This window comes from Aquarana catesbeiana, linkage group LG11, assembly GCF_042186555.1.
Source record: "Aquarana catesbeiana isolate 2022-GZ linkage group LG11, ASM4218655v1, whole genome shotgun sequence".
Taxonomy (NCBI): domain Eukaryota; kingdom Metazoa; phylum Chordata; class Amphibia; order Anura; family Ranidae; genus Aquarana; species Aquarana catesbeiana.
Window position 1 is genome coordinate 235,491,389 of NC_133334.1, and position 24,820 is coordinate 235,516,208.

A 24,820-nucleotide genomic window follows, 5' to 3' on the forward strand; every position below is an offset into this window, starting at 1 on the left:
AAGGAGAATTCCTCCGCAACACCGCTGTGTGCTGTGCATAGCATGCAGGAAACCTGTCATTAATTCATTATTTCACAGGGAGAGCAGGCCTTTACAGCCCCACCGTGAGGCCCAGTCATTAAACCTGGCAGTAAATTATTTCTGACAGTGTAGGGATGACTAGGCAAGCCAGGAACGGGTTACAGGTGTAACATGTTCTCTCTAGCCGGTGGAATCGCCTATGGCTTAAATTTCACTTTTGTATTGATTATCTAAATTACATTTAACGAGAACCTGTTATGACAGAAGCATGGAAGTTGATAAATCTAAGCATACACCAGTAGAATTTTGTTTGAACGTTTGTATGGAAATTCTGAAAAATCATTAGTCCAAGCATTCCATCTTGCCATCATTAAAGAAGAATTCCAGGTATGGGATTTTTTTACATAGTTACATTGATCCAGGTAGACCAATATTACTATGTACAGGGATACCATACTTGCAGTAGCAGCCCGTAATGCAGAGCGCAGGGGCGCTGCGCCCCTAATACGTGCCCTAATAGGCTTAAGAAAATGGTTGGCCCACCCAGTTGTGTGACAATAGCGAATATTAATTGTTTTCCTGATTCTCCTCCAAGCCAATCAGGAAGCGGGTCCTGAGACTTGTCACCCAATTGGCCGTGAGGAGAAGTGATCCTATTGGCTGCCGAGGAGAAAGGAGGAGACGCAGGGGAAGCCGCTGTGAAGCACCAGGAGGAGAAGACGGGTGCATTTGGATGACGATGGGTGGATTGTTTGCCCCCCCCTCAAAAGAAAATATACCACCAGTAGCCACTGCATACCTGTGGCATCCCTCTAGAACACATGTGCCAAACACAAGGCCTGTGGGCTGAAACCAGCCCACCAGGCTATTTTATGTGGCCCTCTCACCACTCCTGCAGCCACAGAGAGGCTTGTCTCTGCCCCCTCCTCATCTCAGCAGTCAGCAGCAGAGAGGACAGAACTCCTCCTACAGATTCTGTACCTCTCTGTGCAGCCCCACCAACCCCTTGCCTCCACCTCCCCTGGTCTCAGCATTCAGCAGACACCAGAAGCTGACTTCAGCCCTCCTCTGGTCCTCCTCCAGACCCTGCACTTTCTGCTTACCAGCACTGCCCCCAGCTTCTTCCCAGGAGCAGTGCAAGGCAAGGGGGTGCACTGTGATGTAAAGGGGGGGGGCTTTTGACATCTGATGTAAGGGGGGTGGGTTGCTCTGGACATCTAGTCTTACAGATACAACCGGCCCTTTCAGGGTGACCATAATGCTGATGCAGCCTGCAATGAAATTCAGTTTGTCATCCCTGCTCTATAAACTGGAAATCAGTGAAGTGGACACTGCTACTTCAGTAATCTCCACTAACTTCTGGGTCCTGTGCTGGGTGGCTGCCCTTTTGCATTGTGAATGTACGAGGTCGGCTGCTAGGCACAAACGCCATTCAGAGATTGTATTCATTGAGAAAATCAAAAGTAAAGCATTCTCTGACTGGATGAGGTGGAGAGGCAAGGCGGTGACGTCACGCTCTTCACCTCAACCAGAGAATGCTTTGCATTCATGGAGAAAATGCCAAGCATTCTCTGCTTGTTGGGGGGACTCACCCTATCTTTGTGTCTGGTGATACCGGAAGCAGAGGTAAATCTTGCAATGGGACAAAAAAAAGAAAAACAGACAGGTTCATTGCTACTCCAGTTATCTCCGCTTGCTTCTGGATCCCTTGCTGACAAGGTGGAGAGGTGGAGCAGTGTGACGTTACGATCACCACCTTGTCCAATCAGACAACAGTTTGCATTCATTCAGAAAATATAAAACATTCTCTGAATGGTGCCCATGCTGAACACCTAACCTCCTGTGTTCAGAATGCATCAGGCCAGCTGCTCTCCTCTGGCACCTGAAGCAAGTGGAGATCACTGCAGTAGCTCAATCCACTATAATCTCCAGGGTCCAGGGGTATCGGCCAGGCATGGTACAGGGGCTTGACAAGAATATGGAAACACTACATGATTTGCAGGTGTGAAAGTGATGACATGTTTCGCATTGAAAGCGGAAATGATGTAACATTCTTTTGCTTCCGCTGTATGATGAGACACCTAACAGGTGGGAAGCCTCACTTTCATCATTTACTGCAAGTAATACAGAGTCGTGTCAGAGCTTACCGAGTTTTAAAGAGGGCAACTTTTTGGTGCCTCTCTGACTGCAGTTGCCAATTTATTTGCAGCGTCGCGAGGTAAAGAAATCAAAGGTTATGGCGGCATATACAGTCGACACGGTCAACTGACCGAAAGAGACAAAAGGACATTGCGCAGGATTGTGACCCAGATTTTTGCATAGAGTGGTATCAGATTCCATTATCCACCATCCAAGACTTATATTTCTCAATTTACAGGAGAATTCAGGCCGTCTTGGATGCCAAAGGCGGTCCAACTCCATATTAGATAATGATTTCGTTTTTTTACCATACTTGTTCCCATTATTTTGTCCAACCCCTGTACATCCCCCAACATGCAAACAAGCTAATTGGTCTAATGCAGAAAAATGCCTGTATGATGTGGGGGGGAGGGGTTTGCTTTTGAGTAAACAGAGTGTGTAAGGCTGGCAATAGATTATGTCATTTTCTTTCCTTCAACCACGGGTTAAAGGAACGAAAATCACTTGATTCCCCCATCAACACAATCAGTGTTGATGGGGAAATCCCTTCCACAGTGCTATTGTGTTCTGTCAGCGGGAAACCTTCCCTACCGGCAGAACACGATGATTACTGCTAGTGCCTATAGCCACCAGCTGGACTCAGGTGCAAAAAATCCAACAGGACGGTTGTACTGAAGACTATCGATGGATTGACTTCAGTACAACCAGCCTGCCCATAGATGGATAAAATCTCGGCCAGTCCTTGCTAAACCGGCCGAGATACAATCCACCTATAGCCAGCTTTAAACCTTAGTAAGTTTATTGTTCCCAGATTTGGGCTTTAGCAGGAAGTGAGTGCAAGTATACAGTGGCTTAGTGGTTAGCACTTCTACCTGGTTGCACTAGGGTTGGTGGTTTGAATCCCAACCATGACTCTATGCAGCTAGAGTTTGGAAGTTCTCCCAGTGCTCAGTTGGGTTTCCTCCAGGCATTCTGGTTTCCTTCCACACCCCAAAGACATGCTTCTAGGTGCATTGGCTGCAGTCTAAATTGGCCCTTGTATTGTGAGTTAGGGCCACTAAATTTTAAGCACCTCGACAGCAGGGATTGATGTGAATGCACAATAAATAGCTAAAGTGCTGTGTACATTGTTGGTGCTATATAAATACCTGTAATGAGTAATAGAGAGTCTCCAGTGCTGATGGAGGTTCTAGTCGTTTGCTATGCTATTAAAAAGTATTTTGCTGACCGTGTCCTTGTTGGAGATTTCCTCTCATTTCCTGTGCTGGTGACATGGTTGTCACAGGAATGGGAAGTTTCTCCAATGGTGTCCCAAACAGCAATAACACTCTGATAGAGGTTCTAACCTCTCTTCACTTTATCCAAAACTAGAAAAAAAGTTTTTGGCATGAGATTCTTATTAAAGAATTCTGATCTAGTACAAAAGTGGGGTATTGCTCTAGAATAAGGACTACTGAAATCACTTCCAGATAGCAAGGGTAACTTGCCACAAATTTGTGGCAGTGTTGAATTGTAACTCTTGTTAACTTGCTGCACGTTTTCACTGGCCACTTGTAGACTTGCAGAGTACTTGAAGCACAAGTTCTAGCTTACACTTTTCCAATTTGTAGCAAACTTGCTTGGCAAGTCTCAAGTAAGAGCAAAGTTGCAGTGGTGAGTCTACAGTAGGGATGAGCTCCGGCGTGTTCGCATGGCGCACGTGCCGAGCCCGCCAGGAAGTCGGCACGGCGCAGCGCTAATCACAGGCAGGGAGACATTTCCCGATGTGCGGCTGCAGAGATCGGGAAATGTCTCCCTGCCTGTGATTAGCGCTGCGCCGTGCCGACTTCCTGGCGGGCTCGGCACGTGCGCCATGCGAACACGCCGGAGCTCATCCTTAGTCTACAGTAAGAGCTCTGCAAGGCTACAGCATGAAAATTCAGCCACAGTGACACCTGTGGTGGGATGACTATGGCACAACATATCTGAACCAGGATTTGCAGCAGACTTTCAGAATGTTTGCAAAGAAAGTTGAGTCATGCAATGGGGACTTGCTGCAATTGTGCAACAAACTTGGGAAGCCTAGTCTTAGCAAGTCATTTTCAAACTTGCAGCACAATTATTGCTTGCTATCTGGGCTGGATCGAACTTTCTTTGCACTAGGAGAGCAGATAAGATGCCATTCAGGAACTGATATCCAGAAAATTCTGTCTCTCTGCCCACCATTACATTTAAAGGAGAAATATGGGGTTATAAAAAAATACAAAAAAACAAACACGCATACTCACTTCCATGCTGCAGTGTGATGCCAGCTATAAGCAAGAGAACTGAGTGATTACATAACCATCGATCGCTCAGATCTTGGTCATTTCTGAGCAGAGAGAGGTGACTGTCAGTGCCCCTCCAAGACTCATTAGAGTGCCAGGCAGAAGAAGCTGGATTTGGATCTCAGCCAAGCCCTGAGAGCCGGAGCCAGCTGTGAATCAGGCAGCTGGGTGGATCCCAACAATATGGTTTAGGATCCTTCCGAAGCCTGGACCAGCCTTGTGATTCCAGGCAACAGCAGGCTTTAGCTTTAGGCCAGGTAGTGCTGGACCCTGGGGTTGTCCTATTGGTGTTACTATCTAATAGTATAATAATGGTGTTAATATAAGTTGCCTGGGTACTGAGGTTGGCAGATTCCTTGGTTTGTAGTACAAAAAGCAGGTACAATTTTATTACAGTATAGGGTCACAGAGAAAATGAAACAGACGAAGCTATTGTCTTCCAGGGGTACAAAGATGCCCCCTTTCTCAGGGCTTTTAATAGGAAACAATGTATATGGACTGAATTGAGGGTAAAGGGTAATGTGAGCTGCTGACAAAACCTTTGCCTGCTATCTCACTACCTAAAAATTAACATGAACCCTTAATTCAGGTCATAAACACTAAAACCTCTTACACGCCCGATGAAGGGAGTTTCTTGGGACCCCTGAAATGTGTTGGATTGTGCTTTTTTATTTATAAACAGGCCCTATACGGGGGTAAAATTGTGTCTGGACTATTAATCAGTGATGTGACATTTCAATCTTACATTTGATGTTCAGTTACAGTAAATGATTGTAAGCTCTAAAGGAACAGGGCTCTCTGATTTCTACTGTATTCAATTGTATTTTAATTGTACTGTCTGCCCTTATGTTGAAAAAAGCAAACTGTTGGCGCTATATAAATCCTGTATAACAATAATAATAATAAAAATGAGGAAGAGGATATAGCACAGATAAGAAGCATACATAAAAGTTCACAGTTTAGTTAAACCTATTTGCTTATTCCCTCTAGCATTCTCTACAATGGTAACAGCACATCTCTTGTTTCCAAAGACAGATTTATTTTATATGCTTCTCAGCTCCATCTAGTGGTCATAATGCATCATTTTAATTACTGCCCATATTAAAAGAACATTTAGAGGAGAAAATAGCCTACAGAACATTTGTTCTTGCCCAATTTGTGCTTATTTTATACATAAACCCCCAAGTGTGAATTTGCACATTCGCTCCACCCAAAGGGGCTTATGCATGAAAAGTATGCAAAGAACAATTCTTGTTACCCAACCAATCAGCTTCCAGATGTCATTCCGAAAGTCTATGGTTTGAAGCAGTGACTCATGAATTGCTACAAGCGACAAGAAATTCTTCTGTTAGCGCCCTCATACAAAAGCCCCCAAAACAGGTTACATGCAAAACATTGGGAATTTAGTCTGTACTTAGTAAAACTTGCCAGCTACAAATGCCAGAGGAACCCAATGTTTTTTGTGTTGCATTTTGCATTGGTTGCCCTTAGGAGTACACTTAGGGCTTATTTACATTGTGTGGTGCGTTAATGCACGTGGGTCAATGGCTGGTAAGTCATGCGTTAACGTGTGTTACAATAAGGTAGCCTATTGAATTCAATGGGCTTTCGAAGCACCGATTATCCCAGAAATTGACCATATCACTAAACTTTGCAACAACGAACTATGGTGCACTGCCATGCGTTGCAGCAGGTTGTGATGCATGTGCGTCACCTTACTGTTTTGAGGTGCTATTCAAAATGAATGGCACAGCAAAACATCAATGCATGTAATGTATGTTGCTGTTTGTTGGGGTAACGTGCGCGTTAAGGCGTGCATTCCCACAACGAATAAATGTAAATCGGTCTGAGCGTTTAGCAGATTTTTCTATAAAAATAATTTGTATGCAAAAGTTAGTAACAGTAACAATGTGCAATGTGCAGTTATTACCAACAACTAATTATAAATCATCTCATAACTTCTCTGGCTACAGGAAGCTCACAGTTGATTGGTTACTGCAGTCTACTGTACATTGCAAAGGATGAATACTCTGACCTTGGCTCACCACACATGTTACAATCTGATTGTACAATTTTTATTAAACCAGCCATACATGGATCATCTTTTCTACATTTTTTGTTAAGCCCGCCATACATGGACCATCTTTTCTACAACTTCTGTTAAGTCGCCATTCACGGATCATCTTTTGTGCAACTTTTGTAAAGTCAACCATACATGGACCACCTTTTGTACAATTTTTCTTAAGCCGGCCATACATGGATCATCTTTTATACAATTATAGTTAAGCCGGCCATACATGGACCATCTTTTGTACCATTTTTGTTAGGCGTGCCATACATGGATCATCTTTTATACAATTATAGTTAAGCCGGCCATACATGGACCATCTTTTGTACCATTTTTGTTAGGCTTGTCATACATGGATCATCTTTTTTTGTACAATTTTTGATAAATTGGTCATACATGGATCATCTTTTGTACAACTTTTGTTAAGTCAACCATACATGGAGCACCTTATGTACAATTTTTCTTAAGCCGGCCATACATGGATCATCTTTTCTACATTTTTTGTTAAGCTAGCCATACATGGACCATCTTTTGTACCATTTTTGTTAGGCTTGTCATACATGGATCATCTTTTGTACAACTTTTATTAAGTTGGCCATACATGGATCATCTTGTGTACAATTTTTGTTAAGACGGCCATACATGGACCATCTTTTGTACAATTATAGCAATTATAGTTAAGCCAGCCATACATGGACCATCTTTTGTACCATTTTTGTTAGGCTTGCCATACATGGACCATCTTTTGTACCATTTTTGTTAGGCTTGCCATACATGGACCATCTTTTGTACCATTTTTGTTAGGCTTGCCATACATGGACCATCTTTTTTTCTTTCTTTTTTTTTGAATCAGCCAGAGGGCTGAAAACAAACTTATTCATCCATCCACAAAAATGAGGTAGATGGAGGAATCCTCCTTGCTGTGCTATTGTATTCTGACAGCTGGGACTCCTCCACTGCCAGGATACATTGATCAGAGTTACAGCCAATTGGTTGAAGGCACTGATCAAACAAAGATTTACCATGAGGGCTGATTCACACCGTGTTCAAACATGCACGTTTCCGGTATGTTCCTTTGCAGTTCGGTTCTGCAGAACATTCATTTGAATGAGTGGCAAAGTGCACTGGGATGCGGAAAAAGTGGTAAAAGCAGTACTTTTTTGGGAACGCACTGTGCGAAACCGCAATGCACTGCGTTTGGGGTGCCTTTAACAATTCATTGGCACCCACATGCAGATTGCAAAGGAAGCATGTTCAACTGTGGTGCCGCGCTTTGGTGTGAACCAGCCCATAGCCCCGTTCAGGAGGAGTCAATCATTAGGGCATTGATCGAAATTCAGCCAGTTCAGCAGGGAACAGCCAAAAGGTGGACTGAAATCTGGCTGAATTTCGATCTATCTATCTATGGCCAGCTTTAAATCTACCAACAAGTACGTTATACAAGAGCCTGCCTAAATATATAGAGATCAATTAGATAAATTAGGTAGGTCTCTATATTACGTAGTTTTGATACATCTAAACTTGATTGTATAGACAGATTGTAACGTGTGTGATGGGTCTTACGGAGTAAGCTAAAAGCATTATATACTGACAAAGTATAGGCTACAGCAAATGAATGGAAATGGATTGCACTCACCTTGATTGAACGCTCCCATCCCACTGCTACCAGTTAACGTGGCTGCAAATGACACACAGCATAGGCAGTAGAGTTGAAGCGTCTGAAAGACAAGAAGAGATGAGGTCAGTGATGGATCAGAATAGGACAATTTGGTCGGTGACCTGTACAAAAGAGGACCTGCCTTATCTAAGCTTCCAATCCATAGGATTGTCAGGAATGGCATAGAGGTGCATTTGAGTATAGTGACAGGTAAGGTCCACATGATCAGGACAAAGTAATCCATCTTCTGCAAAGCATGCAAACCTGACTCCGCTCCTAGGGGCATGCAGAGCAATAGGCAGGGTATCCTTTTCATGATGGGGCGGGTGGCATCTCTGCATGCAGTGGATGGAAGGTGCCCGGTGCTGGCTGATGCTGGCAGGTAGTGGAAGTGGGACTCAGTGCTGGGGGCTCACACTGATCATCCCAGCAACATGCAGCAGCATTCTCCAACAATACAATGCACATTAAAGGCAGCATTGGATTTCACTGACTGCCCCCTCCCTTGTGCACGCCTCCCTGCTATCACTCCTGTGCTCTCTGGGTTCAGCTGCTCGGGTAACTTTTAATTCCAGAGATCCTAAAAGTTGTTTAGAGAACCAAAAATAATTTGTGCAACGAAGGACGTTGCTGGAGAGCGACTGATGTCAGCGATTTTGTGTTATACTACGGGAACAGAGGATTTTCAGGAATATCATTAAAGTATAACTCAAGAAAAAACTTTTTTTTTTTTTTTTAGCGTTGGTTAGATTAGGGCAGGGGTGTCCAAATGTTTTAGTACAAGAGCCACATCGTGTGTTTTACAAATATTTGCAGGTTGAAGAAACAGATTTAAAAATAAGTGAACAAAATTTAAATGAATGAATCCAAGAAATAATGTCACATTAGAAGCCCCCTCATTACATCAGAAGTCCCCCATTTCACATCGTCTCTCTCCGTCATATCAGAAGCCCCCCGTCATATCAGAGCCCCCATTTCACATCTGAAAACCTGCTATCACATCAGAACCCCCCCATCCATCCGAAACCCCCAATTCCATCAGAGAACTCTTCTTTCACATTATAGTATCTCCTTCATATAAGAAGCCCCCTGTCATATCAGAGCCCCTCTTCACATCAAAGCCCCCATTTCACATCCGCAACCCCCCTTCACATCAGAAGCCCCCCCCCTATCAGAAACCCCCAATTCCATCAGATTTCCCCCTTTCACATCATATTCTCTCCTTCATATAAGAAGCCCCCCATCGTATCTGAAATTCCTCTTCACATCAGAGCTCCTATTTCACATCCGAAACCCCCCGTCATATTAGAAGCCCCCCCCATCAGAAACCCTGATTACATCAGAAGTCCGTCACTTTACATCATAGTCTCTCCTTCACATCAGAGCCCCCATTTCACATCTGAAAACCTGCCATCACATCAGAACCCCCCCCCAATCCTTCCGAAACCCCCAATTCCATCAGAGAACCCCCATTTTATAGTCTCTCCTTCATCTAAGAAGCCCCCCCATTATATCAGAGCCCCTCTTCTTCACATCAAAGCCCCTATTTCACATCTGCAACCCCCCTTCACATCAGAAGCCCCCCCCCCCCCATCAGAAACACCCAATTCCATCAGATTCCCCCTTTTCACATTTTTTCCTTCATATAAGAAGCCCCCCATCATATCAGAAATTCCTCTTCACATCAGAGCCCCTATTTCACATTTGAAACCCCCCGTCACATCAGAAGCCCCCCCTCCATCAGAAACCCTGATTACATCAGAAGTCCCTCACTTTACATCATAGTCTCTCCTTCATATCAGAAGCCCCCCATTATAGCAGAGTCCCTCTTCACATCAGAGCCCCCATTTCACATCCGAACCCCATCCCCAATTACATCAGAAGCTCCCCTATCTGAAACCCCAGATTCCATCAGGAGTCCCTCCTTTCACATCATAGGCTCTCCTTCATATCAAACCCCCCCCTCATCAATTTAGACATCCTCCATCACATCAGAAGTCCCCCATTCACAACATAGTCTCTCTTATAAACAGCCCCCCCATTATATTAGATTATATCTTTACATCAGAGCTCCATTTTGTATCATAGTTCCCCCTTTACATCATAAGCTCCCTATCACACCAGAACCTACCCCCCTACACATCAGAGTTCACTCTCACGTCAGAAGCCCCCTTTTACACCAGAGCCCCTCCATTCACAACAGAGCCATTCTTTCACATCAAATTTACCCCTTTACACCAGAGCCCACCCCCCCTAACATCAGAGCACCCCATTCACATCAGAGCCCATCCCCAACATCAGAGCCCAACCCCCCCAACATCAGAGTCCCCTTCACATCAGAACCCAACCCCCCAACATCAGAGTCCCCTTCACATCAGAGCCCAACCCCCCAACATCAGAGTCCCCTTCACATCAGAACCCAACCCCCCAACATCAGAGTCCCCTTCACATCAGAGCCCAATCCCTCAACATCAGAGTCCCCTTCACATCAGAGCCCAACCCCCCAACATCAGAGTCCCCTTCACATCAGAGCCCAACCCCCCAACATCAGAGTCCCCTTCACATCAGAGCCCAACCCCCCCAACATCAGAGGCCCCTTCACATCAGAGCCTAACCCCCCAACATCAGAGTCCCCTTCACATCAGAGCCCAACCCCCCAACATCAGAGCCCCCTTTTCACATCAAAGCCCAACCCCCCAACATCAGAGTCCCCTTCACATCAGAGCCCAATCCCTCAACATCAGAGTCCCCTTCACATCAGAGCCCAATCCCTCAACATCAGAGTCCCCTTCACATCAGAGCCCAACCCCCCAACATCAGAGCCCCCCTTTCACATCAAAGCCCCCTCCACAATAGAGCCCCCTCACATCAGAATCCTCAGTCCCCCATCCTACCTTACAAATACAATCCTCACCTAACAGGCAGCATGCTATATGGTGGGAGGTGGAGCAGGTCGGCTGGTTCTTCTGAATGCTGCCACCCTGGATCAATGTAAATCATTTCCATGATGCTGTTGGGACGGCGCCTAGTACCACAGCAACAAATGAAGCTATGGGGATTCATTTAGTAAAGGCAAATGCAATTGCTCCAGAGCTTAGTAAATGAAGGGAAGCTCTGCTGACTTCCATCACCCAATCATATGCAAGCAAATATGCTGTTTTATTATTTTCCTTGCATGTGATTGGGAATTCTTCGTTCTGCACTTGCAAAGTGCACAGTCTATTTATTTGCCTTTAGTATATTAAGCCCATTGTGTCCTGGCTGCTCGGCATCATTGGTCAGATTAAGGAAAGGTTAATAATGTATCAGATTTTTCATTTAGTTTGCTGTCTCTATACCATTAAGGTGATTACCCTTTATTTCCCGCCTAGAGATACAACAGACAATTGGAGGAAATATCTATAAGGGCTTGTTCACACCAAAAGCTGAACCACACAGAACGACCGATCACTGGTATGCACTGGGAGGAAATGGTGCCAGTGCACTGATCCCTGCACATTGCACTGTTCACTTTTTCTTTTTTAACACTTTATTTAACCACTTGTTGACAGTATCACTTAGATATATGGCAGAAAGGCGGTCCTGCTGCACCAGATCATGTACTAGGTATGTGATCCAGCACTTCTGGGTAGGAGGCGTGCGCTGCCAGCGACCCAGACTTGCTGTGTTTAAACACAATAGATGCCGATCAACGGGTGACAGTGTTCTATCAATTTGTGTCCTCTGTCGAAAAGTCCCCACGCATGAACAGGACGGAGCCGTACTCCAGCTGATTTCCCGATCAGCTGGAGTGACATGACCACGGCGCATGCGCACATCACAGGAGGCAGTTTAAATTTCACAGACAATTGAAAGCTGTTCACAGAGCGGAGGGGGACACCGTAGTTGTTACATTATGCCTCGCTGTTGCAGGGCGGCTTGTGGCTGCGTTGAAGGGCGGGTTTTGTCTGTGTTGCAACCCGCCCTTAGATACAGGCAACAAGCGCTGATCAACACACTAAAGCCGCCGTGCAACACTGACAAAAGGCGACCTTGAGCAGACTGAAACCCCGCCCCTCAACAGCGAGGCACAATATGAGCACTGCAGTGTCCCCCTCCGCTCTGTGAATAGCTTTTAATAGTGTCTGTGACACTCTCTCTCAAAAAATGCCTCTTCTGATCTGCGCATGCGCCATGGTCACGCCACTCCAGCTGATCGCCAAATCAGCTGGAGTGCGGCTCCGTCCTGCGCATGCGTGGGCACTATTCGACGGAGGGCACATATCGATAGAACACCGGCCAATAGATCACCGCTGGCACCTGCTGATCGTCTGGAAAAAAAAGTGACAGTGTATATTATTATTTGCTTATTTTAAGCACTGATCACTGTATTGGTGTCACTGGTTCCCACAAAGTGTCAAAAGTGGAAGCTAGTGTCAGATTGTCCACCGCAATATCGCAGTCCCGCTATAAGTCACTGATCAACGCCATTACTAGTATAGAAAAAAAAAAATTCCAGTATACAGTATATCCCGAAGTTTTTAGACGCTATAACTTTTGCGGCAACCAATCAATATACGCTTATTGGGATTTTTTTTACCAAAAATATGTAGCAGAATACATATTGGCATACATTTATGAAGAAATTAGATTTTTTACATTTTTTATTGGATGTGTTTTATAGCAGAAAGTAAAAAATATTGTTTTTATTTTTAAAATTGTCGTTTTTTTTTTTTTTTTTATGCAAAAAATTAAAAACCCAGTGGTGATCAAATATCACCCCAAAAAAATCTCTATTTATGGGGAAAAAAGGACCGCACAATTGTCAGGTAAAGTATAGCAAAACATGGCCTGGTCATGAAAGGGGGGGTAAATCTTCCGGTGGTCAAGTGGTTAAGATTTCACACGATAATCCTTAATTTATGTCTCTGCAGTGCATAAGAGTGAAGACATGCACTGCATTACAAATCACAGTTCAGAGTCCAGGGTTATACCTAGCACCCTGGCATGTGGGGTAGACTGATAGTTGTGCCATCAATCTCAACAGAGAAGTCAGGGGAAGGGGCACATTGGGGGAGAAATATTATGAGCTCAATTCTGGATAGATTGAGTTTGAGGAAGTGGTGTGACATCCATATTGATATGCCTATAAGCAGGGGCGTTGCTAGGTCTACAAAAGATCTCGGGCTAGAGTCCATAGCAGCATAGTAAAGAAAGTCATACGCTTGGGCGGGCATACACATGCATGTACAGTCATATATGTGTGTTTGTATATCCCCAGAGAGCCCTCCACTTACACCAGGGTCCCCAGAGAGCCTCCCCCTTGCATCAGGGTCCCCAGAGAGCCTCCACCTTAAAATCAGGGTCCCCAGAGAGCCTCCTCCTTAAAATCAGGGTCCCCAGAGAGCCTCCTCCTTAAAATCAGGGTCCCCAGAGAGCCTTTCCCTTGCATCAGGGTCCCCAGAGAGCTCCCCACTTACATCAGGGTCCCCAGAGAGCCCCCCACTTACATCAGGGTCCCCAGAGAACCTCCCCTCTCCTTGGGGACCCATGCAGAGACTTGGGGCTATGGGCCCCAGATTCAGGCAGACCTGATACAGTTCAATTTCATTTCGTTTCGTTTCATTTCTTTTTTTTTTTTTTTATTCTTTATCAAGATCTATTATACACAAAAAAGTAAAACATTTTCCCTACTCAATAGGGATATACATTAACAAATTTTGTTTCTAAACCTTTATCTACCCCCCCCCCCTCCACCCCCTTCTCAGACCCTTCTTTCTTCTCTTCTCTAGATAATCTTAATCTCACTGTATTTCTTTATTAGTTTAAACTTTTTCCACTTTTCCCATCTCTTAATGAATCCCTCTCTAGTATCCTCGTGGCTCTGTCTTAGAAATTCCATGTTATATATTTCTTCTATTTTATCAAACCACTCTCTGATTTTTGGACCCTCTACTTCCTTCCATTGAGTTTCTATATTCTTTTGTCAGGATATCTACTCCATGAAATAGACATGTCCATGGTTCCTCAGGTATAACTATATCAGTAATTTCCTTGATATAACTCAGTATTTCCTTCCAGTACATTCTAATTTTAGGACACCCCCACCATATATGGGCCATGGTTCCCATTTGTTTACAGCCCCGCCAACACTCCGTTGTTTGTGCCTAGTTGATATTTCCCTAGTATTTCTGGGGTTCTATACCATCGAGTTACGCACTTTTAATTCATTTCCACCATCCCATTATTTACTGATGATCCATGTACTAGTTTCAGAATTTTTCCTACTTCTTGGTTCTTTCCTCGTTTCCCCAATTCCCTCTCCCAATTTTTTATAAATGTTGGAATTTCATGATCTTCCCCTTCTATCAAGGTTTTATATATGCTAGATATATTGCCACTTGTTTTTTCGATGATACATATTCACTCTATCAATGTAAGTGCTTCTCCTTCTCTTATTGAGTGAGGAAGTGCTGCTATGAAGTGTTTGAGATGAAAATACCTCCATTCATTAATCTCCAGTATATCTTTTTTTATTTTTAATTCTTGTAAAGTGCAAATTTTTCCCCCTTGTGTTATATCACTTAGTTGTGCGTTTTCTTTTTTAATCCAGTCCCCCCCTATCAAACTTTTCCCCGGTGCAAATAAATTATTTTCCTTTAGTGCCATCAATGGTGAATTATATTTCCATTTATTTTTCTTGTGTAGTGCATCCCAAATTTTAAATACCAACCCTGTCAATGTGTGTGTATTTTCTCAATGTCCTATTATGTGGTGGTATCCATATATTTCTTCCTAATTGTGTATTAGCCATTATGTGTTCTATATTAACCCACCTTTTCTCATTGTTTGATTTAGCCCATTCCACCACTCGTGTTAACAAAACCGCCTCGTAATATTTTTGAAAGTCAGGTACCTTCAATCCCCCTTGGCTTTTTACTGTCTTCAGAATTGCCATAGAAATTCTAGGTTTCTTATTGTGCCATATTAATTTAGTGATTAAAATTCTTAAAGTTCTAAAATATGCTGGGGGTATATATATGGGGAGCATCTGAAACTTGTACATGATCTTCGGAAGTATTATCATCTTTAGGGTGTTAATCTGGCCCATCCCTGATAGGGGGCATGCTGCTATCCTTTTTATTTCTATTTTTATCTTCTCTAATAATGGGATATAGTTTGTTTGATATATTTCTTCTGGCGATGCCGTTAAGTTAATCCCTATATATTTTATTTCTGTCCTCCTCCAAGTGAATGGAAACTCTTGTTGTAAACTCTGTTCCTCTTTCAATTTCATATTTATATTTATTATTTTGGATTTACTCGGGTTGATCTTAAAATTAGATAGATCTCCATATTCCTTTAGTGCTTTCATAAGATTGGGCATTGTAAATGCAGCTAATTTATGCTCCTCTTCTCCGACTTTGAAGGCCCCTATGTCTGCATCCTCCCGCACTGTCATCCCTGTCTCGTCCCGTTATTTATTCTAAAGAGGGATGACAATGTTCCATTTACTTTCACCATGGCTGTAGGACCTTTATACAATGCTTGTATCCACTGCATCATCCTTGGGCCTATCCCCATGCTCTCTAGGGTGCTTATCATGAATCCCCAGTCTACTCTGCCGAATGCCTTTTTGACATCTATCGACAGGAGTAGACCGGGGACCCCCCTTTCTTTTATTTTTTGAAGTAACAGAAGTGTTCTTACACCGTTGTCCCTCCCCTCTCTTCCTAGTACAAAGCCCACTTGATCGGGATGGACCAGCTCCGTCATTAAATCTTTCATCCTTGTTGCTAATATTTTCGTGAACAATTTTGTGTCCGCATTTAACAATGATATAGGTCTATAGTTTGAACACTTAGTACTATCTTTGTCTTCTTTTGCTATAATGGTAATTGATGCCAATAGGGCCTCTTTACTCATCTCATACCTCCTTCCCAATCCATTCATATATGTGCACAGTTTTTGGGTCAGGATTTCTTTAAACCTTTTTAGGTATAAGGTTGTATACCCATCTGGCCCTGGATTTTTTCCTGGTGCTGATTCTTTTAACGCCCGATTAATCTCCTCTACCGTTATTGGTATTTCTAAGGATATTGCTCTTTCCTCTATTATCTGGGGGATCCTAGCTTTTTTTAGATATTCTTTTATTCTCTCTTTTTTTCCCCTCATCCCGTTGTCCTTTCTGGTTTACTGAGTATAGTTGTTCACAAAAATCTCGGAAAACCATCGCTATGTCCTTTGTATCATAGATCATTTCCCCTTTTTTATTTTGTATTTTTTCTATGAAGTTCATTGATTTTTTTTCCCTTAACATCCTTGCTAGACACTATTTTTATTCCCCCATTGATATCTTTAATTTAAGATTTTATTGAAGGTTTTCCTTATTTCCTGTTCTAATAGTTCTTTTAATTCATCTCTTTTTATTACTAGTTCTTGTGACAGTTCCTGATCTTGCCCTCTCCCTTTTTTGTGTCTTTGCTCCAATAAGTATATTTCTTCTATCAATTTTGCCCTCTTTTTTATTATTTACTTCTTTCTCCTAGTTCCCATTGAGATCAGGATTCCCCTTATGTAGGCTTTATGAGCCTCCCACAGGGTATCGTCCGCAATCTCACTGGTTCCATTTAAGCTAAAATATTGCTCCAATTCTTTTTTTATTATCTCCTCCCCTTGTTTATCTAGAAGATATTCATTTAGCCTCCATAAATACGCTTGTATCTGAGTTTCTTTATTTTCATGGTCATTGGCGCATGGTCAGATAGTGTAGTTATTTCTATATTGGTGGATACTACTAAGTCTAGCATTCTATGTTCTATCAGCCAATAATTGATCCTAGTGTATGTCTCGTGTACAGGGGAGTAGAACGTATAATCTTGTGTCCTAGGATGTTTTATTCTCCATATATCTACTAACTGGTAATGGTGTAATTTCTGTTTTATCGCCTTCAATTAGACGTTCCTCATCCCCTGTACATGTGACATACTATCTTGTTTTGGATCCAAACATGAATTCAGGTCCCCCGCCATAAACACTTTCCCTTTTTTAAATTCCGATAATTTTTCAAGGGCTCCCCCAAATATACGGTTGGACTTTTATTAGGGCAATAAATATTAGCCAATGTGCATTCCATTCCCAACAGCTTCCCCCTTAAGAAGAGAAATCTTCCCTCTTGGTCAGTTAATCTGTCCTCCAAGGAGAACCGAACTCCCCTACCTATTCCAATTGCAACCCCTTTTGCCTTATTTGTCATTGAGTCGCCATAGTATCAAGTTGGGAGCTGATGAGAATACAACCTCACATTAGTTTCATGGGACAGGTGTGTCTCCTGTAGGAAGACCACCCCGGCCCCATGATGCTCGATCTATCAAGATTTTATGCCTTTTTGTTGGTGTATTCAGCCCTGATACAGTTCAAGGCTGTAGTTTCATTTCTAAACCACAGCGCCAAGTGTATATAATTTCTGGGCAGAGTCTTTTCCAGACTCTGTCCATGTCTGTCCATGTCCACGTCACAATCCATGTATTGCCCTTACTCATTGTGGAAATGATGGTCCTGTTCCTTTCAGATTCTTCACATGTTGATGTCAACGTGTCAAATGGTGGGCCACCTGGCGGTCGGCCGCTAGAGACAAATTACCAGGGAGTGGCTCCAGTAGAATGGCTAGGAGGCTGCCTATCGGCCGTCTGTGTCTGTCCTGTCCCTGGATGCCCCCCTCACCCAAAGAATGCCCGGGGTCATCGCACCCTTGACCTCAATTCTTGCACTGCACTAGGTTGTAGTCAGATCCAGTGAACAATGGTAAAGAGGATTAGGTCCCAAATGGAACCAGTGTGTGGTCAGCAGAGACGCCCCAAGTGTATAAGTGTATACAGCGGTTCATGGCGCTGCGATTTTGAAAAAAGTTCAGGGACTTCTTTTGCACATTTCTCACACATAGGGCAGCCCATTGAAATTACCAGGCTGCCCTACACATGACGCGCAGAAAGAGTGTTCACTCCATTACGCATGCGTGGTGTGAACAGAGATTTAAGGTCCATACACATTTTAAAAGCTGCACTGCGATACTTGATTTTACCAGCAGGTGGCAGCAGTGAAAACATATTTCAGATCTCTGACCCCTGGCAAAACCCTGGAGCTCTGGGTATTAGTACTTTACCTGGAGAGATCCCAACCATATTAAATATTTTCACTTTACCTGGACATTCCTAAACCAGTACGGAACATAGAATGTTCTTCATACATCCTAGAATTTTGTTTCCCAGTGTACCCACTTCCACAGGTGTACAGTAAGTTCTGAGACACTTTGTCAGTTTGACAGCTGAGGTCATGGTATAGTAGATCTGCTGTCAGTTGTTTTTTGTTTGTTTTTTCACACTGACCGTTATAAATGCGGTGTCAGTGCTGGTTAAAATGTAATAAGAAATGTTACATTGGAGTTAGATGCAGCTGAATAAATGTAAGATAACTATTTTTATACACAGGAGTTGCTTAAAGCAAACCTGACTTTTGGGGAACCTGTTACTTTTCCCTGGGAAAATTATAAGTTCACTTTAAGATATTTGGTAAAAGATTAGATAGCAACAGATGAGGTAACTGTGAGATTAAACTAAAGCAGCACATAGATTATTTGATTTTTTTTTCCCCTTCAAAACGCTCGATTCCCCCATCAACACAGTCAGTGTTGATGGGGGATTGACTCCTGCTGTTGTATTTTGTTCCCACTATTGTATTCTGGGCGGAGTATTCCCAGCCAGAAGAATACAATGGTTACTGCTAGCGGCTATAGCTGCCAGTAGTAATCGTATGTAAAAAATACAACAAGCTGGTTGTACCCAAGTTGATCGATGGATCGACTTGAGTATAATCTATCTGTCCATACTCTACCTGTCCATACAAATCTTGACCACTCCCTGCTAAACTGGACTGATTTCAATCCATGTATGGCCAGCTCAACAGGCAGGTTTGGTTTCTGTCCCTGGAAGGACTTCAGGGAAGAAAACAATTGTAAATATGGAATCTTCAAACATCAGCTAGAGTCGCTGACTAGAATATGTATAGTACTCTCTATTAGCCAGTACATGGGCCTTGCCGGAGTTCTGGGTCATGGAGAATGTAGAGCTGATGAAATGGTTATTAAAAGTGGATGAGCTACCAAAAGTCTATCCCAGCTTTTCTCAACTTTTTTTACCCCAGAGGAACTCTGGAAATAATTTCTCAGGAAACTCCTACTAAAACTAATCAGGGTCAATGGAAAGAATGTCCCTCATATTGGTGGTCAGTGGAAAGAATGTCCCTTAAATTGGTGGTCACTGGAAAGAATGTCCCTTACATTGTTGGTCAGTTGGAAGCACATCCCTTAAATTGGTGGTTGGTCCATGAGAAGAATGTCCCCTACATTGGTGGTCAGTGGGAAGAATGCCCATTAAATAGGTGGTCAGTAGGGATGAGCTTCGTGTTCGAGTCGAACCCATGTTCGACTCGAACATCGGCTGTTCGATCGTTCGCCGAATTGCGAACGTTATGGGCCGTTCGCGCTAAATTCGTGTGGCGCGTCACGGCCCATAATTCACTGCGGCATCGCAGTGCATTGCTGGCTGATGATTGGCCAAGCATGCACTATGACCCGCATGCTTGGCCAATCACAGCGCTGTCAGTAGAGAGAGCTGTAATTGGCCAAAGCCAGGGTGGCTTTGGCCAATTATGGCTCAGGGGATTTAGTACACACCCCACACTATATAAGGCCGCCTGCACGGCGGCCCTGTGTAGTGTGTGTTCCGGTGTGCTGAGAGATAGAGAGAGAGAGAGACAGTGTCATTTGATTTGAGTTAGATAGATTAGGCAGAACAGTCAGTCAGTTAGCTGCACTTACAGTGTATTGTGTATATATATGCATCCCAGGTGTTGCATATATATATATACACTGTATTCAGTTTAGCTAGATCCGTTCCTGTTATCTTCTATCTAGACTATTTACATTTAATGCAGTGCGTCCTGCTCACAGTGTTCAGCTAGATCCGTTCCTGCTATTTACATTTAGTGCAGTGCGTCCTGCTCACAGTGTTCAGCTAGATCCGTTCCTGTTATCTTCTAGACTATTTACATTTAGTGCAGTGCGTCCTGCTCACAGTGTTCAGCTAGATCCGTTCCTGCAATTTACATTTAGTGCAGTGCGTCCTGCTCACAGTGTTCAGCTAGATCCGTTCCTGCTATTTACATTTAGTGCAGTGCGTCCTGCTCACAGTGTTCAGCTAGATCCGTTCCTGCTATTTACATTTAGTGCAGTGCGTCCTGCTCACAGTGTTCAGCTAGATCCGTTCCTGCTATTTACATTTAGTGCAGTGCGTCCTGCTCACAGTGTTCAGCTAGATCCGTTTCTGTTATCTTCTAGACTATTTACATTTAGTGCAGTGCGTCCTGCTCACAGTGTTCAGCTAGATCCGTTCCTGCAATTTACATTTAGTGCAGTGCGTCCTGCTCACAGTGTTCAGCTAGATCCGTTCCTGCTATTTACATTTAGTGCAGTGCGTCCTGCTCACAGTGTTCAGCTAGATCCGTTCCTGCTATTTACATTTAGTGCAGTGCGTCCTGCTCACAGTGTTCAGCTAGATCCGTTCCTGCTATTTACATTTAGTGCAGTGCGTCCTGCTCACAGTGTTCAGCTAGATCCGTTCCTGCTATTTACATTTAGTGCAGTGCGTCCTGCTCACAGTGTTCAGCTAGATCCGTTCCTGTTATCTTCTAGACTATTTACATTTAGTGCAGTGCGTCCTGCTCACAGTGTTCAGCTAGATCCGTTCCTGTTATCTTCTAGACTATTTACATTTAGTGCAGTGCGTCCTGCTCACAGTGTTCAGCTAGATCCGTTCCTGCTATTTACATTTAGTGCAGTGCGTCCTGCTCACAGTGTTCAGCTAGATCCGTTCCTGTTAAATTCCTACTGACCGGCAGGCTTGTCTGGTTACAGTATATAAAGCTACCTGAAGAAAATTACAGGTGTTCTATTTGATCCTATTAGTACCACGGTCAGGCAGCTAGACTATTTACATTTAGTACAGTGCGTCCTGCTCACAGTGTTCAGCTAGATCCGTTCCTGTTATCTTCCTACTGACAGGTAGGCTTGTCTGGTTACAGTATATAAAGCTACCTGAAGAAAATTACAGGTGTTCTATTTGATCCTATTAGTACCACGGTCAGGCAGCTAGACTATTTACATTTAGTACAGTGCGTCCTGCTCACAGTGTACAGCTAGATCCGTTCCTGTTATCTTCCTACTGACAGGCAGGCTTGTCTGGTTACAGTATATAAAGCTACCTGAAGAAAATTACAGGTGTTCTATTTGATCCTATTAGTACCACGGTCAGGCAGCTAGACTATTTACATTTAGTACAGTGCGTCCTGCTCACAGTGTACAGCTAGATCCGTTCCTGTTATCTTCCTACTGACAGGCAGGCTTGTCTGGTTACAGTATATAAAGCTACCTGAAGAAAATTACAGGTGTTCTATTTGATCCTATTAGTACCACGGTCAGGCAGCTAGACTATTTACATTTAGTACAGTGCGTCCTGCTCACAGTGTTCAGCTAGATCCGTTCCTGTTATCTTCCTACTGACAGGCAGGCTTGTCTGGTTACAGTATATAAAGCTACTTGAAGAAAATTACAGGTGTTCTATCCCAGCTTAGTGCAGCTACAGGCCATTAGTATGTCTGGAAGGCCAAGAAGGAGAGGCAGACAGTCACAAGCCAATAAGAGAGGGCAAGCAGGCTCTGTGTCTAGTGCTGGTCGTGGAGACGGTGCATCCTCATCAGCACGTGGCCATGGGACACGCTTGGCCTTTTTTTCGGCAGCTGGCCATGTTGAGCCGCAACATGCGGAAGACTTGGTCGAGTGGATGACCAAGCCGTCCTCATCCTCCTCATCCTCTCTCACCCATGCCCAGGGTGCTTTGTCTGGCAAAGCAGCGGCCTCTTCCCTCAGCTCAATGTCATCAGTGACTCCTTCCCTAGCTCCACCATGTCCTCATGAGGATTCCCTCGAACTGTTTGACCACAGTGTTGGGTACATGCTCCAGGAGGATGCCCAGCGTTTGGAAGGCTCTGATGACGATACTGAGCTCGATGAAGGCAGTAACATGAGCGCGGACAGAGGGGGTGCCCAAGAAGGACAGCAATCTGGCAGTCATGCTCCCCCTGCTGCAGCATACTGCCAGGTTTGCTCCAGTGATGAGGAGGGAGGGGATGATGAGGTCACTGACTCAACGTGGGTGCCTGATAGGAGAGAGGAGGAGGAGGAGGAGGAGGAGGAGGAGGAGGCGGCAGCACATCACCAACGAGGCAGGATGCCCTCCAGGGGCCAGCCTAAGGGCAGCACATTGACTGCATCACACCCCAAAGCTCCACATGTGCAGGGCGCTGCAGTCTCTGCGCGTTATTCAAAAAGTTCTTTGGTGTGGGCCTTTTTTGAGACGAGTGCATCAGATCGCACCGCTGCTATTTGCAACATATGTCTCAAGCGTATCTCGCGTGGCCAAAATATCTCCCGCTTGGGTACCACATGCTTGACCAGACATATGTTGACCTGCCATGCAGTTCGTTGGCAAGCGTATCTAAAAGACCCACACCAAAGAACAAAGAGGATCTCTCCTTGCTCCTCATCAGCTGAGATTTCCAACCCCACTAGACCTTCAGTCCTCTCTGAGACCTGCAGTGAGAGGAATGAAGGTGTAGAATTAGGTGTGTCACAGCCAAGTACTTGTGGGCAATCTGCTTTTGGTACACCGACGTCAGATTGTACCAGGCAAATTTCCCTGCCCCAGCTGCTGCACCGCCGAAAGAAGTTTGCTCCCAGCCATCCACATGCCCAGCGGTTGAATGCTAGCTTGGCAAAATTGCTAGCACTTCAACTGCTGCCTTTTCAGTTGGTAGACTCTGCCCCCTTCCGTGAGTTTGTGGAATGTGCGGTTCCTCAGTGGCAGGTACCCAAACGCCACTTTTTCTCACGGAAGGCGATTCCGGCTCTCTACCGGCATGTGGAAGGCAATGTCCATGCCTCGCTGGACAGGGCGGTCAGCGGTAAGGTGCATATTACCGCTGACTCATGGTCCAGCAGGCATGGACAGGGACGTTACCTAAGTTTCACGGCGCATTGGGTGACTCTGCTGGCAGCTGGGAAGGATGCAGGACAAGGTGCAGTAGTGTTGGAGGTTGTTCCGCCACCACGCCTCCAAAATGCTGATTGTGACACACCTCTCTCCTCCACCCCCTCCTCTTCTTCTTCCTCCATGGCCTCTTCCTCGGAACCAGCGGTGCTCCGTAGGCGTTCAAGGGGCTACGCAAGTACGCAGGCCAAAAGATGCCATGCGGTGCTTGAGCTGGTGTGCTTGGGGAACAGGAGCCACACTGGGGCAGAGGTTCTGTCAGCTCTGCAGGGGCAGGTTCAGAGGTGGTTGACGCCACGCCAACTTAAGGCAGGAATGGTGGTTTGCGACAATGGCACCAACCTCCTCTCTGCCCTCCGACAGGGACAAATGACCCATGTGCCCTGTTTGGCTCACGTCCTTAACTTGGTGGTGCAGCGGTTCTTGGGCAGGTACCCGGGCTTACAGGATGTCCTGAGGCAGGCCAGGAAAGTCTGTGTGCATTTCCGCCGGTCATATAATGCCAGTGCTCGGCTGACGGACCTCCAAAAGGAGTTTAACCTGCCCAAGAACCGCCTAATCTGTGACATGCCCACCAGGTGGAACTCAACGTTGGCCATGCTGCAGCGGCTGCACACGCAGCAGAGGGCCATAAATGAGTACCTGTGCGACTATGGCACCAGGACAGGGTCAGGGGAGCTTGTTTTTTTTTCCCCACGCCAGTGGGCCATGATCAGGGATGCATGCACTGTCCTGTCACCATTCGAGGAGGCCACGAGGATGGTGAGCAGTGACAGTGCATGCATCAGTGACACTGTCCCCCTTGTCCACCTGTTGGAGCACACGCTGCGTGGAATAATGGACAGGGCACTTGAGGCAGAACAGAGGCAGGAAGAGGAGGACTTCCTTAGCTCTCAAGGCCCCCTTTATCCAGACAGTGTTCCTGCGTGCCCGCCGATCACACAGGAAGAGGACGAGGAGGAAGAGGAGGAGGAGGAAGATTGTGTCAGTATGGAGGTGCAGCCTGGCACTCAGCATCAGCAGCAGTCTTTAAGGGATCAGTCCCAAGAAACACATGGACTTGTACGTGGCTGGGAGGAGGTGGCTGCGGACCATGTCGTTCTTAGTGACCCAGAGGACTCCGGACCGAATGCCTCAGCAAACCTACGCTGCATGGCCTCCCTGATCCTGCAAAGCCTGCGTAAGGATCCTCGTATTCGTGGTATCAAGGAGAAGGACCAATACTGGCTGGCAACCCTCCTTGATCCACGTTACAAGGGTAAGGTTGCGGACCTTATCTTGCCATCGCAGAGGGAGCAGAGGATGAAACATCTTCGGGAGGCCTTGCAGAAAGGTCTGTGCAACGCGTTCCCAGAGACTGGGAGGTTACAAACTCCTGTTTCTGGACAACGTGTTGCTGAGGCTTCGGTCAGTCAAAGAAGGAGCGGTGGAGAAGGTGGCCGTCTGACCGATGCGTTCAGACAATTTTTTGGTCCGCAGCCCCAAGGTA

General features: G+C 44.9%; 1 protein-coding gene across 1 annotated transcript in view; it reads right to left on the reverse strand.

The window, feature by feature from the left end:
- The window catches only part of ADAMTS18 (ADAM metallopeptidase with thrombospondin type 1 motif 18), a 166,442-nt gene extending 157,788 nt beyond the window's left edge, over positions 1 to 8,654 (reverse strand). The window contains exons 1-2 of the mRNA XM_073603886.1: positions 8,334 to 8,654; positions 8,171 to 8,252 (exon numbers count right to left, since the gene is read on the reverse strand). Of these exons, the coding sequence (XP_073459987.1) occupies positions 8,171 to 8,252; positions 8,334 to 8,507 (256 nt within the window). The 5' untranslated portion in view covers positions 8,508 to 8,654. The remainder of the gene's footprint in view (positions 1 to 8,170; positions 8,253 to 8,333) is intronic.
- Between the last annotated feature and the right edge of the window lie 16,166 nt (positions 8,655 to 24,820).